This window comes from Pangasianodon hypophthalmus, chromosome 3, assembly GCF_027358585.1.
Source record: "Pangasianodon hypophthalmus isolate fPanHyp1 chromosome 3, fPanHyp1.pri, whole genome shotgun sequence".
NCBI classification, from domain to species: domain Eukaryota; kingdom Metazoa; phylum Chordata; class Actinopteri; order Siluriformes; family Pangasiidae; genus Pangasianodon; species Pangasianodon hypophthalmus.
Window position 1 is genome coordinate 16,746,739 of NC_069712.1, and position 22,816 is coordinate 16,769,554.

The window sequence follows — 22,816 nt, forward strand, 5'->3', positions numbered from 1 at the left end:
AGTAGGCTATACCCTACTTAACATTAAGAAACATGAATTTGTAAGTTGTATATAATTGACTTAATTCTTATAATAAATCAGAAGATCATTTCCTGTTTATCTTCTTGTGCATTTCACAATAATGGGTCTTTTCGACAATGCATACTGCATCCTCTAATATCTAATAGGCATAAAAAAAGAAAAAGAAAAGCAATATTCAGTTCCTTTTTGAGAAACGTCAACCACTGACACAAGATTTATTTGCAAAATATCGGTATCAGTAGAATGATATTAGCCTGTATTTAGAGTATATTTAAATGCTGTAATGATTACTAATTTTACTTCCTAAATCCCATCTGTTCACCTCAATGTGTATCACCTGTAAGAGCATGTCAAATGAAAATCATGGGAAATAGATGAGCACAATTTGTTCTTCTTGCCCTTGAAGATATTTTGCAGAGTTCTCCACAACATATACATTTTCCAATCACAGTCAAGTTGAATTACAGTGGATAATGTTAATACCATTTCAAGTTGAGCTTGAAGCATCTTGAAGGTCTTTAAATGATATTCTGGACAATGGATCATTGTATGACAAGCCATGATAAAAATCAACTTCTTTATTGTTTTAAACCTTCAATTCAGATGAGACATAACACAAAAAGTCATTTCTTGTTGACTGAATGAATTGTAAGTAAGCCCATTATTATTATTATTATTATTATTATTATTATTATTATGCAAATCTAGCCTCTTTCCATATGCAGAAATCTAGCTTCATTACTTGGATAGATATTTTCAACAATTCATTTAAAATATCTTATAATCCTTAAGCTTTAACGGGTACTTCGCAACTACAAGGACAATTAAGAATAAAAGCCAAACTCTTGCAGTTTTTAAAGTATGACTTTTACTGACATAATGTATCACCAAATATATAAAGACTATAGACACCATTTTACAAAAAAAAAAAAAGTTTGCAAATAAATACATATTTTTGTCCCTTGTGGTGAAGGTGAAAGTGACTTTATAATGATGAAAGTGTCACTGAACATGCCCTATACCCTACATAGGAAGAAATTACAGTAGTGCAACAACTATAATCAAAACAAAACAGGAAAAAAAGCTAAATAAACCCTACTCATGGATTAGTCAGTTTGCTAGTAAAGTTAGTGAAATGTCTAGACATAGCTCTATATTTTCAAACCTGAGATTTATAAGGCACTATCTACTGTAACTCAGTAGGCCTATTAGTCGCAGCCATATTGGGACATTAGTATTGTATGGTTCAGTTTCCCCTTTCACTGAATGGACAGATAGAAAGACAGATAGAAAACTAAGGTCATGATATGTGAACTGGAAATTGTGTTGTGGAGCTCTGTGGCCATCTTGTGGAGATTCATGGCACCCACAGAAAGTTCAGTACTGGTCTTGGGTGTTCATTTAGAGAACATTTAGAACTTTGACCACAGGAGGAAAAAATAACACCTCAGCAAATGATCAGATTAGACTGCTGATTTTTTTATCCTACTGAATTAATTAATCAATTAATCAATTAACCAATTAATTAATTATCACTTCAGGTTAATAAGGGATCTAAATAGTATATGAAAATTACCATAGGCTATTTGGATCTTAGTTCTGCTTATGTTAGACTATGGGCTACTTCAAATTTGCCATTGCTGTATTCAGGTCTCATTGTGTCATTTGGCCTGTTAACATTCAGCAGCAGCTACTTGAGTCATGTCTCTCTATTATGTCTCTATAATAATCGCATGAGCTGACGAGCCTAAAACAGTCCGAAAACATTTTTTATAGTCCAATCGTTCAGTTATGTGAAGTCATGTGACGCGAGAGATGATGACGTTCGCGGAAGTACTCATGGCAGATGGGGCAGGTGAGTTTCTCCTCTCTTCTCCTGCGACCCTGAGCCTCGGCGGCGAACTCCTTCTTGTGGTGCGAGCGCATGTGAAACACTAAGTCCGAAGTCATCCGGAAGGAGAGGTTGCACTTAGCGCACCAGTTCTGCACCGTGACACCCAGAGAGCTGAGAGTAGGTGGAAGAAGAGTGAGGGAGGAGGTGTGCTGTAAAGGGCCGCTGATGTTCCTGCACCACACTTCCGGTGCGTAATGGAAGGACCCCGCTGCGCCCAGGGGAGCCGGTGAGACTGTCTGTGTGCTAGACAGGTCGCCTTGAAACAAGTGAGACGACAACATATTTCTGTATCCCAAAGCTGCCTGTTCTGAAACATCATCTGAAGGGCCAACGGGTCTGTGATGCGGCTGGTCCTCAGTGATGCTGAGCTTACTGGGTTTGCAGAAAGCGCTCTTTTGCTCCGCATGCGCACTCCAGAGCAAGAAGGCACTAGAGTCGTACTGAAGGCCCAAAGCAGCCTGTCTGTCCAAGTGTAAAGTCGAAACGGATGGATTTTCCTGGGTTTTATCCTGTGTGTTGGATGGCTGTTCCGATTTCGCTTTCTTGATCTCTGCAAACGCACTGCTTTTGGCGCTTTTTAACTTGGAAGTTGGAGAGCTGGAGACTTTGATGGTCGGTTCCGTAAACTCCTGGTCATGTGGATAGTCTTTGTGGACGTGTGTCAGGTTATTGTGATTGGCCATGTTCTTTTTCTCCAGCAAAACAGGTTTTCTGCATCTGGGACTCAGGGCTTCCTCGTGTCTTCTTTTCCGATCCTCTGAGAAGCCCGGCTTTTTGTGTTCCATGTCCCTGGCGATGTTGTGAAAGTCAGTGACACTGCGCTGTCTCCGCGTTTCAGCGCGTCTCTCCTCGCTGTCTCCTCGCAGTGTGTCCGCTTTTACATGAGCGCACAGAAAGCGACAGTGAGCCAGAAAAGGGTTTTCGTGCTTGAACGCCTGTCCGCACTTCCCACACGAGTAACCTGCATAAAAGATAAGTACATTCGTATAATCACACCGTGTGCATTCCAGTGCACGCGCACCTTGCACAGTTGTTATAGTCAGCAGTAAATATTTGTGAACATGCGCATGGTGAACAGGGCCGATATTCATGACCCAGAGCAATGTGAGCATTCCTCACCATCTGTCAGGGCCCTGGTTTTAATGTCGCTGAAGCCCAAAAGATGAGACAGCTCCTCGTCGTACCAGACGAGCAGTTCCTCCCCTTGGGTAATGTCTCGGATGGTGCGGAAGTATAGCTGGCCGCCCTTCAGATAGGCCTCTGTGTTCTGCTCTTCTGCGTCCACAGCAGCCTGCACCAACCTGAGCCAAGGAACCACTAACGGAGAACTCTTCAGTGCATCCGGATCTACCTGTTGATAAATGTAATCGACTCGTAACTCCTGTGTTTACGCACAGGAATAATGCTAATAATTACAGTGCATTTCAGTGCACATGTCTTGTGTAGCCTGATAAGCCTTAATAGCCACCTCTAATATTATTTCCGCAGAATGTTGAATGTTGCTGTATGATGCAGGAATAACTCACCCTGAACACATAGGATTTCCCTCCTCTGTCAAACGACTTCAAGGCGATGAACGCTATTGTGTCATAAAAAGTATTATGAAGCACACAGGGACCGAAGGACACTCCGGCCGGTATGTCCTGTGTAACCTGGACACTGGTGAAGAAATCAGGGACATGATGGTGGAGAAATTTGCTGTCGTTGGTCCATAAAGAGCGCGGCATTAAACTATGTTCCATGGTCCTGAAAAAGACATGATAGTTATTAGTCTACACACACCTGCTATATTTCCTAATGCCTTGTGCTATTTCATGCAGTCTACTTCACTGAGCACTTATTAATATTAGACCCATTTAAAAAGAATGTATATCACTGAGCTCATTTTGGAGAGTCTAATAAATCATCTATCATCTATATATCTGGCTTATCTATATTATATATTTAAACATAATTTTAAACAGACCTAGCTATTTCATTTTCTGTCTCATCTAATTTTCTGACTCCTACAGTCTGAAAAATGGAGAACTATACAGGATATTTATAACAATAAATAGTTTATACCAAAATAAGATTGTGTGTAATAGCCACTGAGTATATACCACTGAGTAGGCTAACCTGTGCCAAATATTTATAAATAAACCAGCATTGATAAATCAAAAATAAATGATATTCAGTCAGAGTTTAACTTACAGAGAGATGCCAGGATGCTCCACAGCTCTTGGTCTAGCAGAGGAGCACACAGGAGAGAAGTGTGTGTGGTGTGTGTGATGAGGCTGAAGTGTGTGTCCGATCTGCAGCAGCTCTTCTGTGCGCCTCTGCAGTTTTACAGCGCGCTCATTAGAGAGGGGGGAGGTGAGAGACAGGCTGGCCACTGAGCTCACACACCACAAATAAGCAATTATCTCTGAGAAATTAAAGACCCAAGCCACACTAATACCACACACTGCTGCCAGAATGCTGGTGGGAAATTACGCAGTTCCTTAAAATGGTTTAAATTCTTCCAAATCTTCCTACAGCAATAGATAACTGGGTAAATAGATAGATAGATAGATAGATAGATAGATAGATAAACGGACAATATAAATTTTCAAACTAAATCCATAATCGTCCATATGCTGCTGCTGATTATTATTATTATTATTATTATTATTATCATTAAGTGATAGCAGCAGGCTAGCAGTATTCGTGAACTAAAAGGGTGTAAACTGCTGCATTATCCATGGGGGCATTTCAGGCAAATTACTTATTTCCATATTTACGAACCCAAGAGTAAATTTCCAGTCAGCAAAAATAATAACAATAATCAAACTTAATGCTATTTTGAGAGCCTTTATTATTATTATTATTATTATTATTATTATTATTATGTATAAACCTACAGTCGTTACATTAGTGGCAAATTACACATTAGTGTATGTGTGTGTGTGTGTGTGCGTGTGTGTGTGCGCGTGTGTGTGTAGCTTGAGGGACAAAAAACAGCAACAACAAAACTAAAATAGCTGAAGGACTTCCTCTGATTACTAAGTAATTAAGATTAATAAATCAGAACAGAATAGTTGTGTGTGTGTGTGTGTGTGTGTGTGTGCCCGTACTCTCCATTTACGGATGGAGACACAAAATCAGTATACTGCATCTTGATTGTTTGAAAGTGAAATTTAAACGACGAAAACAAAACAAAACAAAACAACACACACACACACACACACACACACACACACACACACACACACACACATCAGATTTGCAGCCAACAGCGCACTATCCTGCCTTATCTATTATTGAGTGCATCCAGAGATATTCTTGGCCAAGTTGTTTTCAGGCAGATGTTCACAGATGTTAACATCAGGCAGTACAGATGTGTTATCTTTACTGCAGCATGTAGGTTAAATCATTACTGAACCCGCAGCAGGTCTGTTAGTGCAGTGTGTGTGGGTGAGCAGCACACACAACTTCCTCCGATAAAGTGCACTCTCTGTGTCCGGAGTGTGCACTAGAGGAGGGGCGATTCAGGATGGTTTGGAAGCGGCCACTCGGATCACTGCGGCATTTAACACGCTGACAGCTCCATGTCATCTGGGTGGAATATGCTCGCTGGGAAAGCTTTGTTTCTTTTCTGAGGAATTATGAGAGATCTGCGTGTTGTCGCTTGTGTTGTCTGGGATTGAATGAGTTGTCTGGGGAAAGATGGCGCGCCCTCTGCGTAGCTTTGGTGTGGCTGTGGCTCTGTTAGGAATGGCGATGGTCACACTTCCAAATGGAAAAGCTGAGCCTAATGTTAAAGAGGAGGAGAGCTCTTGTCAAGGTGCCTTCGACTTGTATTTTGTCCTCGACAAGTAAGTGGTGCTCGACAAGTATTCACCAGTCTGAAGTGTCCATGCGTTCCCATTAGACTGCTGTATAGGATATGTGACGCGCATGACAAGTACCACTGTACCACGAGGTTTATTAAACCTATTCAAGCGCTTGCATTGCTGTTATTTATATTCCAAAGTACACGAAATGATGAAAAAATTTAGTGTCGAAAAACTTTAGTAGGTGTGAGATGAATACTATTTCCAACAAAGTCATTTTAGCTTTTATGGCTGGGCTTTGACAGGGATTTCTTGTGTTTCCTGTGATCATCTTTAATTCTGCAAGCTGCAATATTACTAAATGATTGAGTAAAATCTTATATAATTTTTTTTTTTTTTACAATTAGATGTTGCAATTAGAAACTTTTAACCAAACCCTATGACTAAAATGTAATAATAAAATAAAATAAAAATAAAATCCCTGTTTTTTTTTTTTTTGTTTGTTTGTTTTTAATGTCATGTAAAAAGACTGGTTTGTGTATGGACATAGAATTTAAAATATGGTACATATGAGCTAATACACAAGGTACAAAAGCAATTTGCTAGTACTATATTACATTTTATGGTTATTTTTAGCCTATAGCAACTCCTTCCACCCAAATCCCAGTGCAGGATGGTGCAGATCTCAGCTGCTTGGCCTCTGCAGGACCTATGAAGTGTTATTGAAGCATACATTATATCCTGATCACAGATTTGCGGCACCTGGGGGCTGTGAATAGCTGAACATGCTCTAACTTGCACTTTTACAGTAGAAATGGGCCTAAGCTTCTTTTTCTGCACCAATATAGAGCATTATAGACTTCAGTGCAGCAATTCCCAGTCGATTAAAGTGCTGTAAACTTTTTAGATAAACATTTTTAGAAATAAAGAAATGCAGTGAAGAGACAACACATCCACACACATTTCATTTGGTTTAACTGAAATAAATGTATTCAGCAATCTTGCAGTAATACTGAATAGTTTTAATAGAATACTGAATAGAATTTAAGCCACCAGAAGTCACAAATTATAATTCAAGGATACACCCATTTCTCATATTAGACAGGATTATATTATGTAAATAATTATTATGCAGATTATACTAGTCATATGAATAAAGTTCATGAAGTAAATAAAAATGTCATTTCAGTTGTTTTCAAAATCAAAAGTATCATGTTGCATGAATTTAGATTAAGTATCCACTGATCTAACATAGGTTATTTAGTTTTATGTATTCTACAGGTAAATTTGTGCTAAGCTTCTTTATTTTGCATATTCTTTTGCGTATAGCCAATTCAAAGTTGATTTGGAAAAAATATGTATAGTAGATGTAGTAAAAAAAAAATCTGCACAACAAATGTTTCTGAGGTCGATGCACAAAGTACAATGCTGTTACTTCCTGAATTCTTCTGTATGTGTGGTGGCCTGGGGGAAAAATAGTGTATATAGTATTATTTTGTATTATTTTATAACATATTATGAAGATATCAATATATGTAGATATCAATATATGAAGATATCAATATATATCAATATATGATTTTATAACATATATGAAGTCTGCTCTGGGCTTCACTCCCAGAATCTGTGGCAGTTACTCCATTAGTAACAATACAAAATGATGCTGAAGGGTTCAAGATTGATAATAACTCTAAAACCAAACTGCATGAAAGGAGTCCGGTGCCATATCTTATAATCTTCTTCTTGTCAGGATGTATTTTATCTTATGGCATCACATTAGCAGTGTCTTAGATTAGTAGCAGTGTCTTAGATAATTCACGTTCAGTTTGTTGGAGATGAAGGCCTGAAAAGATGTTGATGTAAATGCCAGCTCTACTTTGGATCTCAACCTGTTACGCTTGGCCCTTGCCATCTGTTCCAATTCAACTGACGATATCCATGAGGAGGGGGTTCAACTCCCTGTTAGCAGGGGACACAATCATCTGACACAAACGCAATTAGACCTTGTTGGGAGTGCTTTGGGGCCTGTAATTAATTAGTAATCTGCATTCTTTGCACAGGGTGGTCCAGCAGTTTCTTCAGTAAGACCATTAAAAATAATAATTACTGATTACTGTAATAATCGCAAATCAGTGCACATATTACAGTGTAAACGTCAAACAGGTTGTTCTAATACTGTGCTTTTCTGCAGATCTGGAAGTGTCAAAAACCACTGGAATGAGATCTACTCCTTTGTGGAACATCTTGCAGAGAAATTCACAAGGTAATCCCTGTTCTGTTTTGGTTGATATTTTCTGTTGAGATGTTGAGTATATTCTTCTGTGATATTTTAGTGCCATATTCTTGATTACAATTTTTTTCCACATTTATTACTGTTATAGCCCAATGCTAAGGATGTCCTTCATTGTCTTCTCTACGCGTGGAGCTATCATTATGGGACTAACTGAAAATAGGTAAGACATCCATACCCCTCAATTTACAGTCCTTGTTTAAATAATCAGTGTAGCTCGTAATTAAATTGGTTATGTATAAAATCTCAACAGTTTCTGGTCTTTTCATAATAAACAGGGATGAGATTACCAAAGGCCTGAGCGTATTAAAGAAGGTGGTACCAGGAGGTGACACATTTATGAATCTTGGATTACAAAAGGTATGATATCATGCTTCTTATTACACTTTTTAAGTTCTGCCCTGATGTATCACTTTGTGACTCTATTGAGGCTAAATTCTTTGCTACACTTGCTTTGCAATTTCAGGCAAATGAACAAATACGTCGTGGAAATTATGGTAAGTGTCACGCCAAGATACAGTGTGCGTAGTAATACTGTACTTAACCAAATTGGTTAAACCAATTTAACCAACATCGTGTGACAATTTCTTTTCAGGGACAGCCAGTGTTATCATTGCTTTAACGGATGGAGAGTTAAATACAAATCAGTTTATCACAGCACAGCAAGAGGCAAGTAAACAAGCTAGTGGCGGCCTTTTTCTTCATTTACTTAATTCTGCATGCCATTAATGTATTATTAGGACTTAGCATATGTTGGGTGTCTGTGTACAGGCATGGAGGGCCAGATCTTTGGGAGCCATAGTGTATTGTGTGGGTGTGAAAGACTTTAATCAAACACAGGTACAAAGTGCAACACATAACTTCAACTAACTATCTATCACTATGTTCACTGAAAGCTTCAGTATTGTTCAGGTTGTTTGTAGATTGACAGAACCTGTAGGAATAATATTGTACTGTTTGTTAGTTGGCTACCATTGCAGACACCATTGAACATGTGTTTCCTGTTGTGGGAGGCTTCCACGCCCTGAGGGGAATGATTGATTCGGTAAGTTTTCTGCTGTGATTCTCTCAATGTGCCTTTATAACAAAATGAAAGCTATATGATTATAGTGTATAACATATCATATTGTTTGGATATATGATTCTTTCTTTTTAGATCATCAAAAAATCATGCATTGAGATTTTAGCAGCAGAGCCATCAAGTGTGTGTGCTGGAGGTAAGAACTTCAGCAGAGGTCTAATTGTTTTGGACAGTTTAGAACAGGGGTTTTCAAACATCAAGCCATGGACCCCTTTAACTGTAAAATAAATTCATATTTCATTAATTTTGTTAACAGAATATGTGTACAATAATATTTTGTAATACTGATTAGAGTCATAGAGCTTTCTATTCCTAAACCTTGTTCTGACAGAACACATTAGGTCCAAGTTGACATTATTTATTTGATTCCCTTTTGAGTTATTGAGGTTTGGATAAAATCCATTCAATTCAAGGGACCAGTCAAACAGTTTTCTAACTATAACTATAAAAATAAGAATAATGAATATAATAACCTTGATAATGGTAGGTTGTGATTGCCACCACTGTATCTAAATAAAAAAATTATGACCCCCTGGCTATGCTTCATGGAGTCCTGGGAATCCCTGGACCCTACTTTGAGAACCACAGGTTTAAAGCTCATACAATGACTATAGAATTATTACTGTCAGGTATTATTTAGGATGCAGAAGTCAGACTGCATTGCTTTTGTGTCTCTTTACTAACTGGCTGGCTGTAGTGTAATGTGTCTACTGAGGATTACTCTGCATAGCTCCTCAGAAAATGAAAACTGATCATGTCTGAGCTGCGCTAATCTGCTTGCCGGCTTTGCCACAGTGACTGTGCTGTAAGTGCACTCTTCTGCAGTAAGTGCATGCTAAAAAGGTCATGTCAAGCCTCATCCATCCTGTGCACTCTATGTGGAGGCTTGTCCACTGAGCTGTAGCCAATTAAACAAATGGGTATTTCACTGCTAAATGCAAGACTGGGTAGGAGTTTGGCCATTCAGAAGCACAGAGCCCAGACAACGGATCAAATGTGGCAAAGTAGGCCAAGACGAATCGGCCAGACAAAGAAGAAAAAAAAAACAAAAAAGGAGCTCTGTCATATTACTTCATCATTTTCTACAATGGTGACAGATCATTTCTGTCACAATGTAAGATGTCAAGTGAAGACTTTTAAAAATTTGTTTTACTGTTATTCAACTGTAGAATTATAGTATAGTAGAGTCATCATTAGAGATATTAAATGAGTGTTTAATCATTCCAGTTATCTTAATCACATATGATTATGTTAACACAGAGATTTTGTCGTCTGTCTTTTACAGAATCTTTAAACATTTTTATTAATGGCTCCAAACCAATCAAATTTACATTATTAATGCAATGATTGATGGACTTAATCCTTAATGGAAATGTTTCATGAAAATGAATGTCATAATTAGTGGAACATATTACCCACTAATTAATACAGATGAAATGAAATTCTTTTGTGAAACCCATCATGGGCTAATATTCCTTTATCACCACCCAATAGGTTTAATTATTGCATACTGACTTGAATTATTAAGTAATGATGCGGAAAAGCATGCATCAACCAAACACTAAATTCTTACCTGAATTGTCTTATACAAGGAAGATATAATTGAATGACACAGGTATTGTTCAGTCTATTACAGACACTGTCGTGATTAGCCCTCTCATGTGTGAGGCTGATGTGAAGTGACCAGGCCACACAGCCTGAACACGGGCCAGCTCTCGCCACAATGAGAGCGCAGCCAGATATCTGACATGACAGTGATTGTTGCGTTGATGACTGCTCAGCCATTGCCCCAGCACCCCAACGTTCATTGGCAGTGATTGAAGTCCCTTCTTGTACATGTCACCTTGGCTCTATGAGACCTGGCCAGTCAAGGACTAAGGTGTGGATGGGAACTGTCAGTTTCTCAGCACGGTGTGGTGGGTGCCGGTCAGCAGCGTACCAGCCCCTGCTCACCATTTTGCTCCAAGCAGTACCCACTGCACTCCCCAGCACTGACCTTTATCCCCCATGCTGCCCTGTCACAACCTGACACACCACATCTGACAGTAACAGGGGAAGAAAAGGACAAAGATGCTGCAGTCTCTGAAATTAAAAGGAATTAGCGATTTCAGCCATGCAGATGTCCCGTTAGGCGGGCAGCGCTGAGCCTGGTAAAGGCAGAGAGAGGCAGAGGCATGTCATTTGGATTAATGCAGTTATTCACACTAATACATTGTGTATTCTTCAAGTAGTCTACTTGTATTAACAAACATGGATTAAGATGCATTATTGTATTTTTTTCCGATGTACTAGTAAGGAGATATTATCCGATAAGGTGAAAGAAGCAACGGATAACGTAAGGGTATGTCTTACAGCAGTGGCATTCACCTGACATTTACTTACCACACCGTTTCACTGATGGAATCATGTCCGCAGTAGTTTTTTATTCGGTGAACTTTGCAGTTAAATGTTAAAGGTCGAAAGAATGCTCACCAATGTAGAAGAGATTTCCTTTGAAATGAGTAAGACCTTTCAATTTTTAACACACATTCTATATATATATTCTATATATATTCTATATCCTCCCCATAAACGCATAAGCTTAAGATCACTCTGCGTCCTGTAACACCCACTGAGGTTGAGGGTGTTTTTCTTCCTAACATATGCTACTTAGCATCCGTCAGTAGCGCTGCAGCAGTGCCTGAGGCAGCGCAAAGGTCAGACAGCCAGCTTTGTCAGCCACCAGTGAAGTCCCCTCCCCAGTCAAACAACGCATAGAGATGTGAGAACTACATGGCTTTTATCATCAGTTCCAGTGGAAAATATGCGCTCTCACTCTCTCCCATTGAGTACAGTGTTTCTGGAAGATTAAATATGGAACAAATATGTGGGAATGGTAACAAGCTTCATGGTCTTGCATACTTTACAGTGTTTTTCATAAAGAACTGAACAGAAAGATTTTTCTCAGGGCCAGTGAAACATAGGCCAGTGATTTTTTTTTTAAGTTATTTTAGTTTTTATTATATACAAAAATGTAATCACATAATCACAGTTTTTTGATCATGTCTTACTGTTTACATATTTTCCAAGAAATAAATCATTGTAGATGTGTGTAAAGAAGAGTAGCATCATTGATGGTAATTTAAACCATAAGGGTGTATATTTCTTGCAGAGGCATTCCAAGTGGTCGTAAGAGGCAATGGCTTTTTGTACACCAGAAACACCAATCAGGTCTTGTGCAGCTTCAAAATCAATGACACAGTCACAGTGAGTAAGTAACAGTGAGTTTGAATAACTTTGCAATCACTTCCAAATTACATTTACAGATGTAAATGGAGTCAATTTAAATCAATTTATTTTCAGTGAAAAAAGTGACCATTTGGTTTATATACAATAAAAAAAATAAGTATTTGGACCTACAGATGGGTGATGGAAGTTTAAGGGTAAACTGACACACTTTCAAGCACTGCCAGGTTATATGCATAATGTTTTTCATTTTTTTTACTTACAGATGAGAAGCCTGTAAACATTGAAGACACACTTCTGCTTTGCCCAGCACCAGTTATAGATGAAGTTGGAAAGTAAGTGTCAAAGCCAATCACTACCTTCTTTGCCCTAATACATCACTACCCTTGAAACATTTGGGTCAATGTCATTGTAAATTCCTCGCATCAGTCAAGCTTTACGCGTCCTAACACAGTAAGACACCAGGCGTGTTGTGCAGAATGTTTAATTAGCATCTCTAAGAGATGAGAGATAACTGTAATTGGCTTCTCTCATTTGAGAAGAAGTGAATGTGTGTATAAGCCTAGAGCACACAGAGCCAGCAAAACATAGAGCCCTGTATCTACATAATCTGCTCTCACAGCAAATGAGCTGCTAGTAGCTGCATGCTGTGCTTCAAGCTTGCTGCATAATGTTGAGCACCGCTGGCTCTAGACACCTTGAGGAATTTATGTCTTGTTCTTGTCAAAGTAGATTTTCTGTGATTGTTTGAACCAATTCTTGTCTGCTGGGGAGGAAGAACCACAGTCCTGATGCTAAAGGGGGTCTTTTTCTACACAAACCTAACACTTGGTCTGTGTATTTATCTCTATATCATCTATATCATACTGTATTACATTTCATAACCTTTGTCTTTTTCAAACAGAATAAATCCACTTCATATTTGTCCATAATGTTTATGCCATATTCTTAGTTCTTTAAATCAGTATTAATATTTGTGAATTGACAGAGCTGGTGCAAATGTTACTTTTATTATCTGGCCCAAATGTGGTGCAAACCTGGTTCAGAAGTTTTTCAAACTCACTCAAGTCAAATGAGCAAAAATTGTGGTTTATTAAATAAAACAATGACTGTTGTGACCACAGCAGTTTTATAGCATTTTTGCTCTTTGCAGCCACCCCCTTGGTCTGATGCCAGGTTAAACCATCTGATGCCATGTTTATTGTTGTCTTGATTGGTGGCCTGGAAGGCAGCTGGGTTCTTGTGAACAGCCACTGTAGGCCTTATCAGATTGTTTGTACATACATGTAGGTGGTATTTCCTGGTGGATAACTCACATCCAGTCGACCACAGAAGTAGCTTGTTTTAAGTAGTGGTAAATATGTAAATAGACTGAACCAGAAGAATGGCAATACTGGTGAATAAAACTTATGATTTACTAATATATTGTGTATTATAGTCGGCTTTCTTTAATGTTCAGTAGTTTCCTAATACAATTTTTTTATGCATTGGTTTATAGACATGGTCAATATGTATTCTGAGTCTGCTGACTGACCGAGTGTTCAGAGTCATTAGCAGATGCTTGGCCGGAACTTAGCACAAGCCTGCTTCGTGGACGTGATTGCCAGGACTATTTCATGTCTTCCAGAACAAACATGCTTGCTGTCAAGGGTAGTGTAATGTTTTAGGGAATATTTCGACTGTACTAGAGTGTTAAAGGGTTACGCCAACTTTATCTTTTAACACAGTACATGTCAAATCAAATGGCTAACTTTATTGTGATACATTTATCCAGACACCATTGGTGCATAATACAATATTAATTCACAAAAAATCAGCACATACACGCTCACAGGCCGTGTTAATATGAACACATTTACACCTGCACATTCATGCAAAATGCATTAAATCATTCAGGTACAGGTTGAGAGCTTCAGTTTATTTTCACAACAAACATCAGAATGGAGAAAAACGTGATCTCATTGTCTGGATGGTTGACTGGACAGTCTTTTTCCAATCTTCAACTGTCCAGCTTCGGAGAACCTGTGCCATGTGTAGCCTCAGATCCCTGTTTCTGACTAATAGGAGTGTAACCTGATGTGGTCTTCTGCTTTTGTACCCCATCTGCCTCAAGTTTCAACAGGTTGTGCATTCTGCAATGTTTTCCTGCGCACCATTGTTGTAAAGAGTGGTCATTTGAGTTACAGTAGCCTTCTTGTCTGCTTGAACGAGTCTGGCCATTCTCCTCGGACCATGCTCATTAACAAGGCATTTCTGCCTGCAGAACTGCTACTTACTGGATGTTTTTATTAGCCCCCTCCCCAATAACCTAGATTATCTATTGTTACCATGGTTATGGCCAGCTCGTGCTTCATGGATACTATGAGCATGGCCCAATCTGTTTTTATCTATCAGAGTATGACTTATTTTGTCCATACTTGACTGAAATGAAACTAGAATGGATCACAAGCATATTCTGTTTTTTTCTTGTTATTAATAGTATTAAAAATTTATTGTTAATAAACTATTATTATCAACTCAGACTTGGCCATGTCTATAAAACAGTGTTCCAAATTGTATTAAGAAATTGCAGAACATTAGAAATTAGAGAAAACTGATTATAATATACAATATATATATATATATATATATATATATATATATATATATATATATATATATTATTAACAATAAACTTTTTGACCGTATGTAAAATATAAAAGAACACGTTTTCATTGTTTATGTTTCGGTTACTTCTCATGTAACCTTCTCTTTAGCCTCTTCTCAGGTATGCCTTTTACAGAACACTGTTATCATGAGATTACAAAGGCTTATGATAATGGTGATGCTAATAATAAAACATACATTAAATACTAGTTTGGTCAGGTACTGCACAGTTATTTACACTTGATAAATTAATCAGTGTGTCAGATGTAATGTATACCAGTGTTATTAACAGATTTGTGGATGGCCATATGAGATGTTTGGAGAGAAGATGGAAGAGAGGCGGGGAGAAGATGATTTTAGGGCACAAACTGCCTGTCACCCCCCTTCACTTTTATTGGAGCCATGTCTTATAAGATAAAGTTGTCACTGCTGTCACCCAAATGCATGATGACTGAAAGGCTCTCAGAAGATGTGCTTAAAAAGGGCCAGCCACTGCCTGATTGATGGAGAGTGAGATGGCTCTGTCACTGGAGCCCCGTTCATTCTGCTCCTGCTCCCCCTGCCAAGGGGCTATTGAGGAATTGAGCAGGCCTTCCACACAGAAGCAGGCGATGGAAGAGACATAGAGAGAGCTAGTGATGAGGAGTGAAATCCCTGCAGTAACTTATTGACAGCTCAGTCTTCTTCTTCTTTGTGTATATGGAAGGACGATTGCCTCAGAAAGTAAGCTGTGGATATTTCCACCAGGCTCAAACTTTAATGCCCATGATGAAGCCAAACATGAAAGCATGTCTCATGTTGGGTGAGCTTCCATTTTTAAGAGAGCTGTCATAAGAGAAGGCCAGAGGGGCAGACTGACAGCTTTCATATCCATAAGAATGGGCAATTAGTGTCAAACTTCTCGTCATCTCACAAATAGTCCTCTTTTTTTTACTGAAAACATCTCATTCTTCAAGAAAGACCAAGTATTAGAAGTGGCACACCAGAAGATTGTTTGCCCTGTCATGAAGAATTATGAGGTACAATCTCAATGATGCCACGTTCACCTGTGTCCAAGAGTACTCCAAGAAAGAGTCCAAGGGTACCTTGTCAATCAGAACCACACTAGTGACGGCAGTTGGCGGTGCTTGTGAGCTTATGTATATGGGTGAGGGCAGTTAGCACTTTCCTCCAGTGTTTCGGCTCATGGCTTCATGTCTCTCAGAGGAAGCATGTGTTAGCCTTCACCCTCTCTGTCTGGTAGCTGTTGCATGATTGGGGAGAGCTAGTTAATGGGTGGGAAAATTAGGAAAAAATGGGGTAAAACTAGTTTAGAATGGGCAATGTGGGGAGTGTATGTAAATTGATTCTCCATACTTCTGTCTTTTTTTTTCTAAATTTAAAAAGAGTGTGCTCTCAGACTGTTCAGCGCATGTTCTGGCCCTGTTTGGCCTTGTCTGTGGTTTAACCTTAGAACTGGACTACTTTTTAACTGCTGCTACTGATTATTATTTATACATTACATTAAATATTCACATGCCCAAATTGCCATTAAATCAAATAGTCAGCCCTCTCTGACTATTCAATATTCTTCTTCTCACTTATATACAGCTTTTATTCCCATTGTCATCATGATCAATATACTGTATGTTACTGTAATAATGTAAATGTATTATGCTGTGAATCAGTGATTAGGTCCACTCTTTCTCCTAGCTATTTGTTTTAAGATAATAACTGAGATTATTATTATTAAACTGGGGTGAAAAAAATCTATTTAGACAAACTATGTATTTTTAATACTGCTTTGTTAAAAGGTAATTGTATGATGTTACATTTTACAATGGTAGTCAGTACGTTGGACTTATACATTTAGGTTTTGTAACACAACCCTCTCTGGGCCTATTTTAAGCAGTTATGAAAATAAATATGTTTATGGGCTTACCTTGACTTAATAAAAATCCTGTTAAAAAGAGGCTTTCTTCACATCCTAAGGAATTTTACCTTGAAACCTTTCTTATAGGGAAACTGTCTGCTGTAGGGTTCTGCATAGCACATTGATTCTACAGTTGTAGATATTTTTTAGACTGAATAGACAATATTATATGTTTATTTGCTTTATAATACTGCATGTCTTTTATTGAAATATTATTATTTTCTTTGAATGAAAAAATGATATCACAGTAAATGCACCTCACGTATTGAACTACAATAGAAATTATTATTTATTTTAATAATTAATTTATTTAATTATTTTCCATGTCCATAAGCTGTAAATGAATAATCCATAACCTGTAACAAAAGTAGCAAATCTCATTTTAAACAGTTGGCATTGGGTTCTTTCCCATTTGCTAACTAAACTTGACAAATAAATATGCAGTAATTTATCTTACATAATGAGCAAATGTATGGGTGTGCCCCTTCTGCTGTGATAATGACTTCTGGGTTTTTTGAGCAGGAACTGTAAGACAAAGAGCTAGAAACTGTCTTACTTTTCCCTTCCTTTCCTCCTCATTCTGTCTGTTATCTCGACTCACTTCTGTAATCCCACTTTTCTTTGCAGTTTCGAATTTTTACCCACCTATCTTCCCATCTTTCCTGATCTGACATCTAAACCTCATGGTAACATTCTGGAAAATCTGATGTCCAAATGGCTCTGGCCAGTCTAATGACCTTTTCTACATTCTCTCAGCATTCCGATGGTGAAAACTGATACACAGCAGGGAAAACTTCAGTGGAAGTAATTGAGGCAGCTTTTAGGATTTTTTTTTGTAGAACTGTAAACATACAGTCTTAACCAGCTTTATAGTCCACTCTGCCAGGGCCGAGCTCTGATGGAAGAAAACCGAGACAAGCTCATACAGGCCACTGGAGGAATGTGCTGAGTTCATGTGGCTGAAAGTTTGATTTGTATCTGTTTGTGCTCTGATGCAGGGTGATATATCTTCAGGTCAGCATGAATGAGGGCTTGTCTTACATCACTAGTTCAGTGCACATCACCACTAGTGCATGTGTAAGTATAACAGTGTGTGATACATGACTGAAACACCAGATTTCTCTTATCCAAAACACCCTAAATATTTGCACTTCACATTTCACTTCAAAACATGTTATCTATACCCTAGACCTGTACCTACATCAAAAAAAAAAAACTTCTTATCAAGTACAAATATCTTGGATATCATCAAATCTATCTAGTATTTCTTATTATATGATTTCAATAAACCAAATATATGATTATTAATCCCATTTCTGAACATTTCCTGCTCATTTCAAGCTTAAAAAAGTCTTGTTCTATTGGCAGATAATGTTATAACTTTAAGGATTTATTTCTACAAACAGGCTGAATCTTATATATAATTCATAATAATCTCATAATAAGAAAGGTAGATAAATATCCCCATACTGCAAATATTTTTATTTGTTAAGATATTATTTTTTGCATTACAAGAACTGCTGCTGTAATCATAAAGACTGAATTGTGCTTACTCCAGGACTGTTATTCACAAATTGCTCTCACTGTACATCCTTTCACTTATTACTGTTTGACTTTGTTCTACAACTAAACAACTAAAAATGATGGGTGAAACTTTCTTACTCATGTCTTTTTTTCTTGACACTGTTGCCTCTAGCTTTCTTATTAGGGGTCTAAATTGACAGTTCTGTAAAGCTGCATCTTTACAGCGTTTATTGGTGAAATAAAGTGAAATAAATAACAATAAAAACAATTACAATTCAGTTGAATTGCTGTTGAGAGAAAAAGGCCAGTGCAAAAAGAGTAGCATGTAGGCTGTCTTTCAGCTGCTAATGTTGTTTCTGTTTCTCTGACTTCCTTTTAGTATCTGCTATGACCCTTCTTTTGGTTTCTTATACGTTTTCTTGTTTTCCTTTCCCTCTCTTTTCTCTATACTTTTGTGAGGTCTCCTCTGCTTTCTTTCATCAGAGGAGTCTGTTTTTTATCAAGTAAGTTCACATTCTGATCTGTGATAGTTCCTCTTAGGCCTCTTAAGTTCTGATAAGTTCCCTCTTCAATCTTTTCTGCTGTGTGCTGTGTGTTGGTTTGTGCTGACATGGCTGATATGGAATGATCTAATTTGTTGATGTAATTGTCTGAGTGCAGTCTGATGGCACCATTCTCCTCATTTCATTACTGGTGATCTTCCTGCTCCTGGGTCTGCTGCTGATGTGGTGGTTCTGGCCTCTGTGCTGCACTGTGGTGAGTATTTCCTTATAACTTAGAGGTTGTTCTTATTGCTTTCTTTAATATTATTATCAGTATTACATTTGGTAAAATTTAATTTTGTATTGTAAACAGGTCATTAAAGAGCCACCTCCTCCACCACCACCTGAGCCTGTAAGTTCAGTGTTCACTATTTTTTTGTGTGTTTCTCTTTGTGGCCATGTGCTTTGAAAAGGCTGTATATTTATTAGAGGTGGCACCAATCCGATACCCAGTATTCAGTGTTGGGATCGGGACGATACCAGCAAAAATGTGGTGGATCAAATATCAGAGAAAACATATCGGATATTGAATCCTGTAACAAATTCCAAAGGTTGGAAGTGGAATTGGAAAAGAAATTTATTTTTGGAATTGAAAATGTTTACATATAAAGAGACTTGACTGTTTTTTCTTTTGTTAGGAATGATTTTTATTATATTATACTTACAGCATAAGTGATTTTTTTGTGAAATAGTTAAACTGTACTCCAAAAAGCAAAAAAGTGCTTCAGTTTAAAAAAAATAATGCTTAATAGTTTTTAAAGAAAACACTATTGGATTGGAAAAGATAAAATAGTATTGTGACATCTCTAATATTTATTTATCCTTTGGAGCCACCACATACAATGGATTACTTATGCAACTAGGTTATTGTAAGTTTTTTAATTTTTCCTTTTTTCTGTAAAAAAGTTTCTGTTTGTTGATTTTTACTTAATTTTTATACACTGTAATTTCACACTGAGAGTGGAAAAAGTTGACGTGATTTATCGTAGTGTCATTTTTTTTACATCACAAAAACCTGCCATTTTAACAGGGGTGTGTAGACCTTTAATATCCATTAAACGTACCTCTATGTTGTGGAAATGTAGGATCATGAGAGGATCTTCACATGGATCAAAATCACCACTGTAGATTCAGTGACCTACAGTGTTAATTTAAATAGTAATGTATTCATTTATGTCCCAGAGTTTAAGTGGATTTAGGACATGCCTACAGTATTAGAGTAATGTTGTTTAATTTATGAGATTCTCAACATTGTTATCAAGAAAATATAATTAACACACGTTTTGGACATACTGCATTTGTTTCCATCCTAATGGATTAATTCAAGATATTCAATATTAATTAATTCAAGATATTCAAGAATATCAGTGTATCTGCTTATTCTTTTGTGGCAAAGATACATGATAGAGTAAAACCTTTAAACTAAATATTTTTTGCTTGATCAAATGTGTGTACACTGCAGTTAACTATTGCCTTGAACGGTGGCATCCATCTCACAGTTTTGAAATAAAAGCATTTCTCTGTAAAGCAATGTGGAATTGTATTGCACTGGCATCATCCATAGGTAAACCAGCTCCCCTAAGCTCCTATACAGGTGAATTAAACTCTTTGTTTTTTACGTCTACAGTATAAAATAAGACTGATCTGATTAAAGCTTTTATCATAACTACAGAATGTCTTTATAAAGCTTGACTGGCTTACACCCGACTGACTCGATTAGTGTCAGTGACACAGTGACATATGTGCTGGTACTGCAGCAGTATAAGTGAGCGACTATAAGGAGAGAAACTAGACCTCCAGCATGATAGAGTACACAGGCGCCGTGCAGTAGAACGTGCAGAATGGCCCTCTTGTGCTCGTTTTGTTCCCAGAGGTCAACGGCGAGCAGTCACCAGTGCTGATGGGAAATAAGAGAGCTTTGTGGGAGTAGTCTTAGAGTGTGCATCTGTGCCACTTAACACTGAATCCATAAACAAGGACCTCTGTCTGCTGAGGTTTAATGGATGCAAGTTTCCCTTTGATTAGGAATAACAATAAGAATCCTATTTGTGTCTCTTGTACTGTTCAGCTGTGTTTTTGTGTTTATTCTGTTTGAGTGGAAGTAGACTAAGAGTGAATCTGGAACAGAAAAGGTTTTAGGCTTTGTGTGCCCAGTGGCTCAGGTTTAATCTTTTACTGAAAGAAATTATTGTGTGTGTTCAGGAGTCTGATGATGAGAATGGGATGCCAAAGAAGAAGTGGCCTACAGTTGATGCCTCTTACTATGGGGGCAGAGGAGTTGGAGGCATTAAAAGAATGGAGGTAATAGATTTTTGCCTTTGTAGTGTTTTAATAACTTTTTTAAATACATTTTTAAAATGTTATCAAGATATATGGATTTTGTAAAGAGACCTTGAATTTGAGAATGATGCTTTTTGAACATTATTATTATTATTATTATTATTATTATTATTATTATTATTATTACATTACAAATGTGACAAAGTAGCTACAGGAAAATGTATTGTTACTCATATGCGTTCTGCTTAAAAAAATTGGTTACATTTGTGTTTATTTTGTTTTGTACTAGTGCATTATAACATAATTAATAGAAGGTGTAAGTCATAGTTACAAATACACAAACACAAGGATTTTTAGGTTCCTTTTTTGTTCATGAGGATTGTTTTGCTGCTGTTTTAGGTACGCTGGGGGGAGAAAGGCTCTACAGAGGAAGGCGCTAAGCTGGAGAAACCCAAGAATGCAGTGGTGAAGATGCCTGAGCAGGAGTTTGAGCCTTATGAGCCCAAACCGAGGAGACCGACAGCACACCGGTCTTCACAACAAAGGAGGTGGTACAGTCCCATTAAGGTACTGAGTTTCTCCACAGATATTTTGCTGTCGATTCATGCACATGTCTTTTTGTTTAAACATTAGCCAACTATTATGTCACATTATACCACAGTGTGACAAATCACAGATTTAGATTAAAGTGCTTGTTCTAATACATTATGGATATAGTAAAGCTTTGTGTAAGGAGAAGTTTATTTAGCATTAATGGAAGGAGTCTAGAATGTCAGCATTTTGCTATGGTCAGTAAGTTTTCCACCATGGGAGAGTCTTTAGGATCAAGACTTTGCACTACGATTTCTCAGTAATGTGACAAGCTGCTTTTTTTCTTATTAACTTCAAGAGAGAAAAAAAAAGAGAGACTAATGAGCGAATGTTTATAGATGATATAATGTAAGCGATAACAGTAATTAACTTGTTCCACAACATTAAATGCAACTATAAACCGATAAAATGTATGACATGAATAAATAAAATGAATGAAAATTGTAATTGTTGGCACTTTGATGTGGCGTAAGAGTAATAAAACACTTTAGGATGTGCCCTTGTAGGAAAATATCCATGACACGGTGGTGTGATGCAGCCTGTCATAGTTTATTCCTTTATATCATATTGATTTGCACCCCACTTTTTCACAAACCTTTAATTAAAGCCAGTGGTTCATAAAGTATAATTTAATTCTTGATCTCACAGGGCTTATGGTGATCTCTGAGTGTTTTTGTTTCTGTATCTGCTCTGCTCAGGGGAAACTGGATGCTCTGTGGGCTCTGCTCCGCCATGGGTATGACCAAGTGTCCCTCATGAGGCCCCAGCCTGGAGATCAGGTATGAATAATATATTAATCCATCCAAAATATTAGTTCATGTATTTGGTGTAGCAGACTGTGTCTGAGTGATATGTATGACCAAATATCACAGTCTCCATCTATGGAATGTAGTTTTATCTGGCTTCAGTGCCCAGAACTGGCATGTCTCTTTGCCTTATAAGGTGGTTTAGGGTTTACACAGTGTTTTTCTTCCTTTTGTCTTCACTAGCATATAATTATTGAAGTGCTTGATTTC

The 22,816-nt window shown here is 37.6% G+C and overlaps 2 protein-coding genes across 4 annotated transcripts in view; one reads left to right on the forward strand and one right to left on the reverse strand.

The window, feature by feature from the left end:
* prdm8 (PR domain containing 8) lies at positions 1-4,808 on the reverse strand. Its single transcript, XM_026938880.3, has 4 exons — positions 4,109-4,808; positions 3,442-3,661; positions 3,035-3,266; positions 1-2,876 (listed from the first exon to the last, which is right to left on the reverse strand). The coding sequence occupies exons 2-4, from the start codon at positions 3,655-3,657 to the stop codon at positions 1,807-1,809; spliced, it is 1,518 nt and encodes a 505-aa protein (XP_026794681.3). The 5' UTR covers positions 3,658-3,661; positions 4,109-4,808; the 3' UTR covers positions 1-1,806.
* Positions 1,837-22,816, forward strand: part of antxr1d (ANTXR cell adhesion molecule 1d) — a 27,346-nt gene continuing 6,366 nt past the window's right edge. Inside the window, exons 1-17 of one of the 3 annotated variants that reach the window (XM_053232228.1) lie at positions 1,837-1,876; positions 7,901-7,972; positions 8,091-8,162; positions 8,278-8,359; positions 8,466-8,496; positions 8,595-8,668; positions 8,771-8,839; positions 8,964-9,044; positions 9,156-9,216; positions 12,232-12,330; positions 12,571-12,640; positions 17,862-17,940; positions 19,048-19,143; positions 19,243-19,281; positions 21,132-21,230; positions 21,609-21,776; positions 22,499-22,579. In XM_053232228.1, the coding sequence (XP_053088203.1) occupies positions 8,095-8,162; positions 8,278-8,359; positions 8,466-8,496; positions 8,595-8,668; positions 8,771-8,839; positions 8,964-9,044; positions 9,156-9,216; positions 12,232-12,330; positions 12,571-12,640; positions 17,862-17,940; positions 19,048-19,143; positions 19,243-19,281; positions 21,132-21,230; positions 21,609-21,776; positions 22,499-22,579 (1,197 nt within the window). In that variant the 5' untranslated portion in view covers positions 1,837-1,876; positions 7,901-7,972; positions 8,091-8,094. Of the gene's footprint in view, positions 1,877-2,149; positions 2,182-5,126; positions 5,752-7,900; positions 7,973-8,090; positions 8,163-8,277; positions 8,360-8,465; positions 8,497-8,594; positions 8,669-8,770; positions 8,840-8,963; positions 9,045-9,155; positions 9,217-12,231; positions 12,331-12,570; positions 12,641-17,861; positions 17,941-19,047; positions 19,144-19,242; positions 19,282-21,131; positions 21,231-21,608; positions 21,777-22,498; positions 22,580-22,816 lie in introns of those variants that run through there. The other 2 variants (XM_053232229.1, XM_026938843.3) reach the window with 2 other exon arrangements.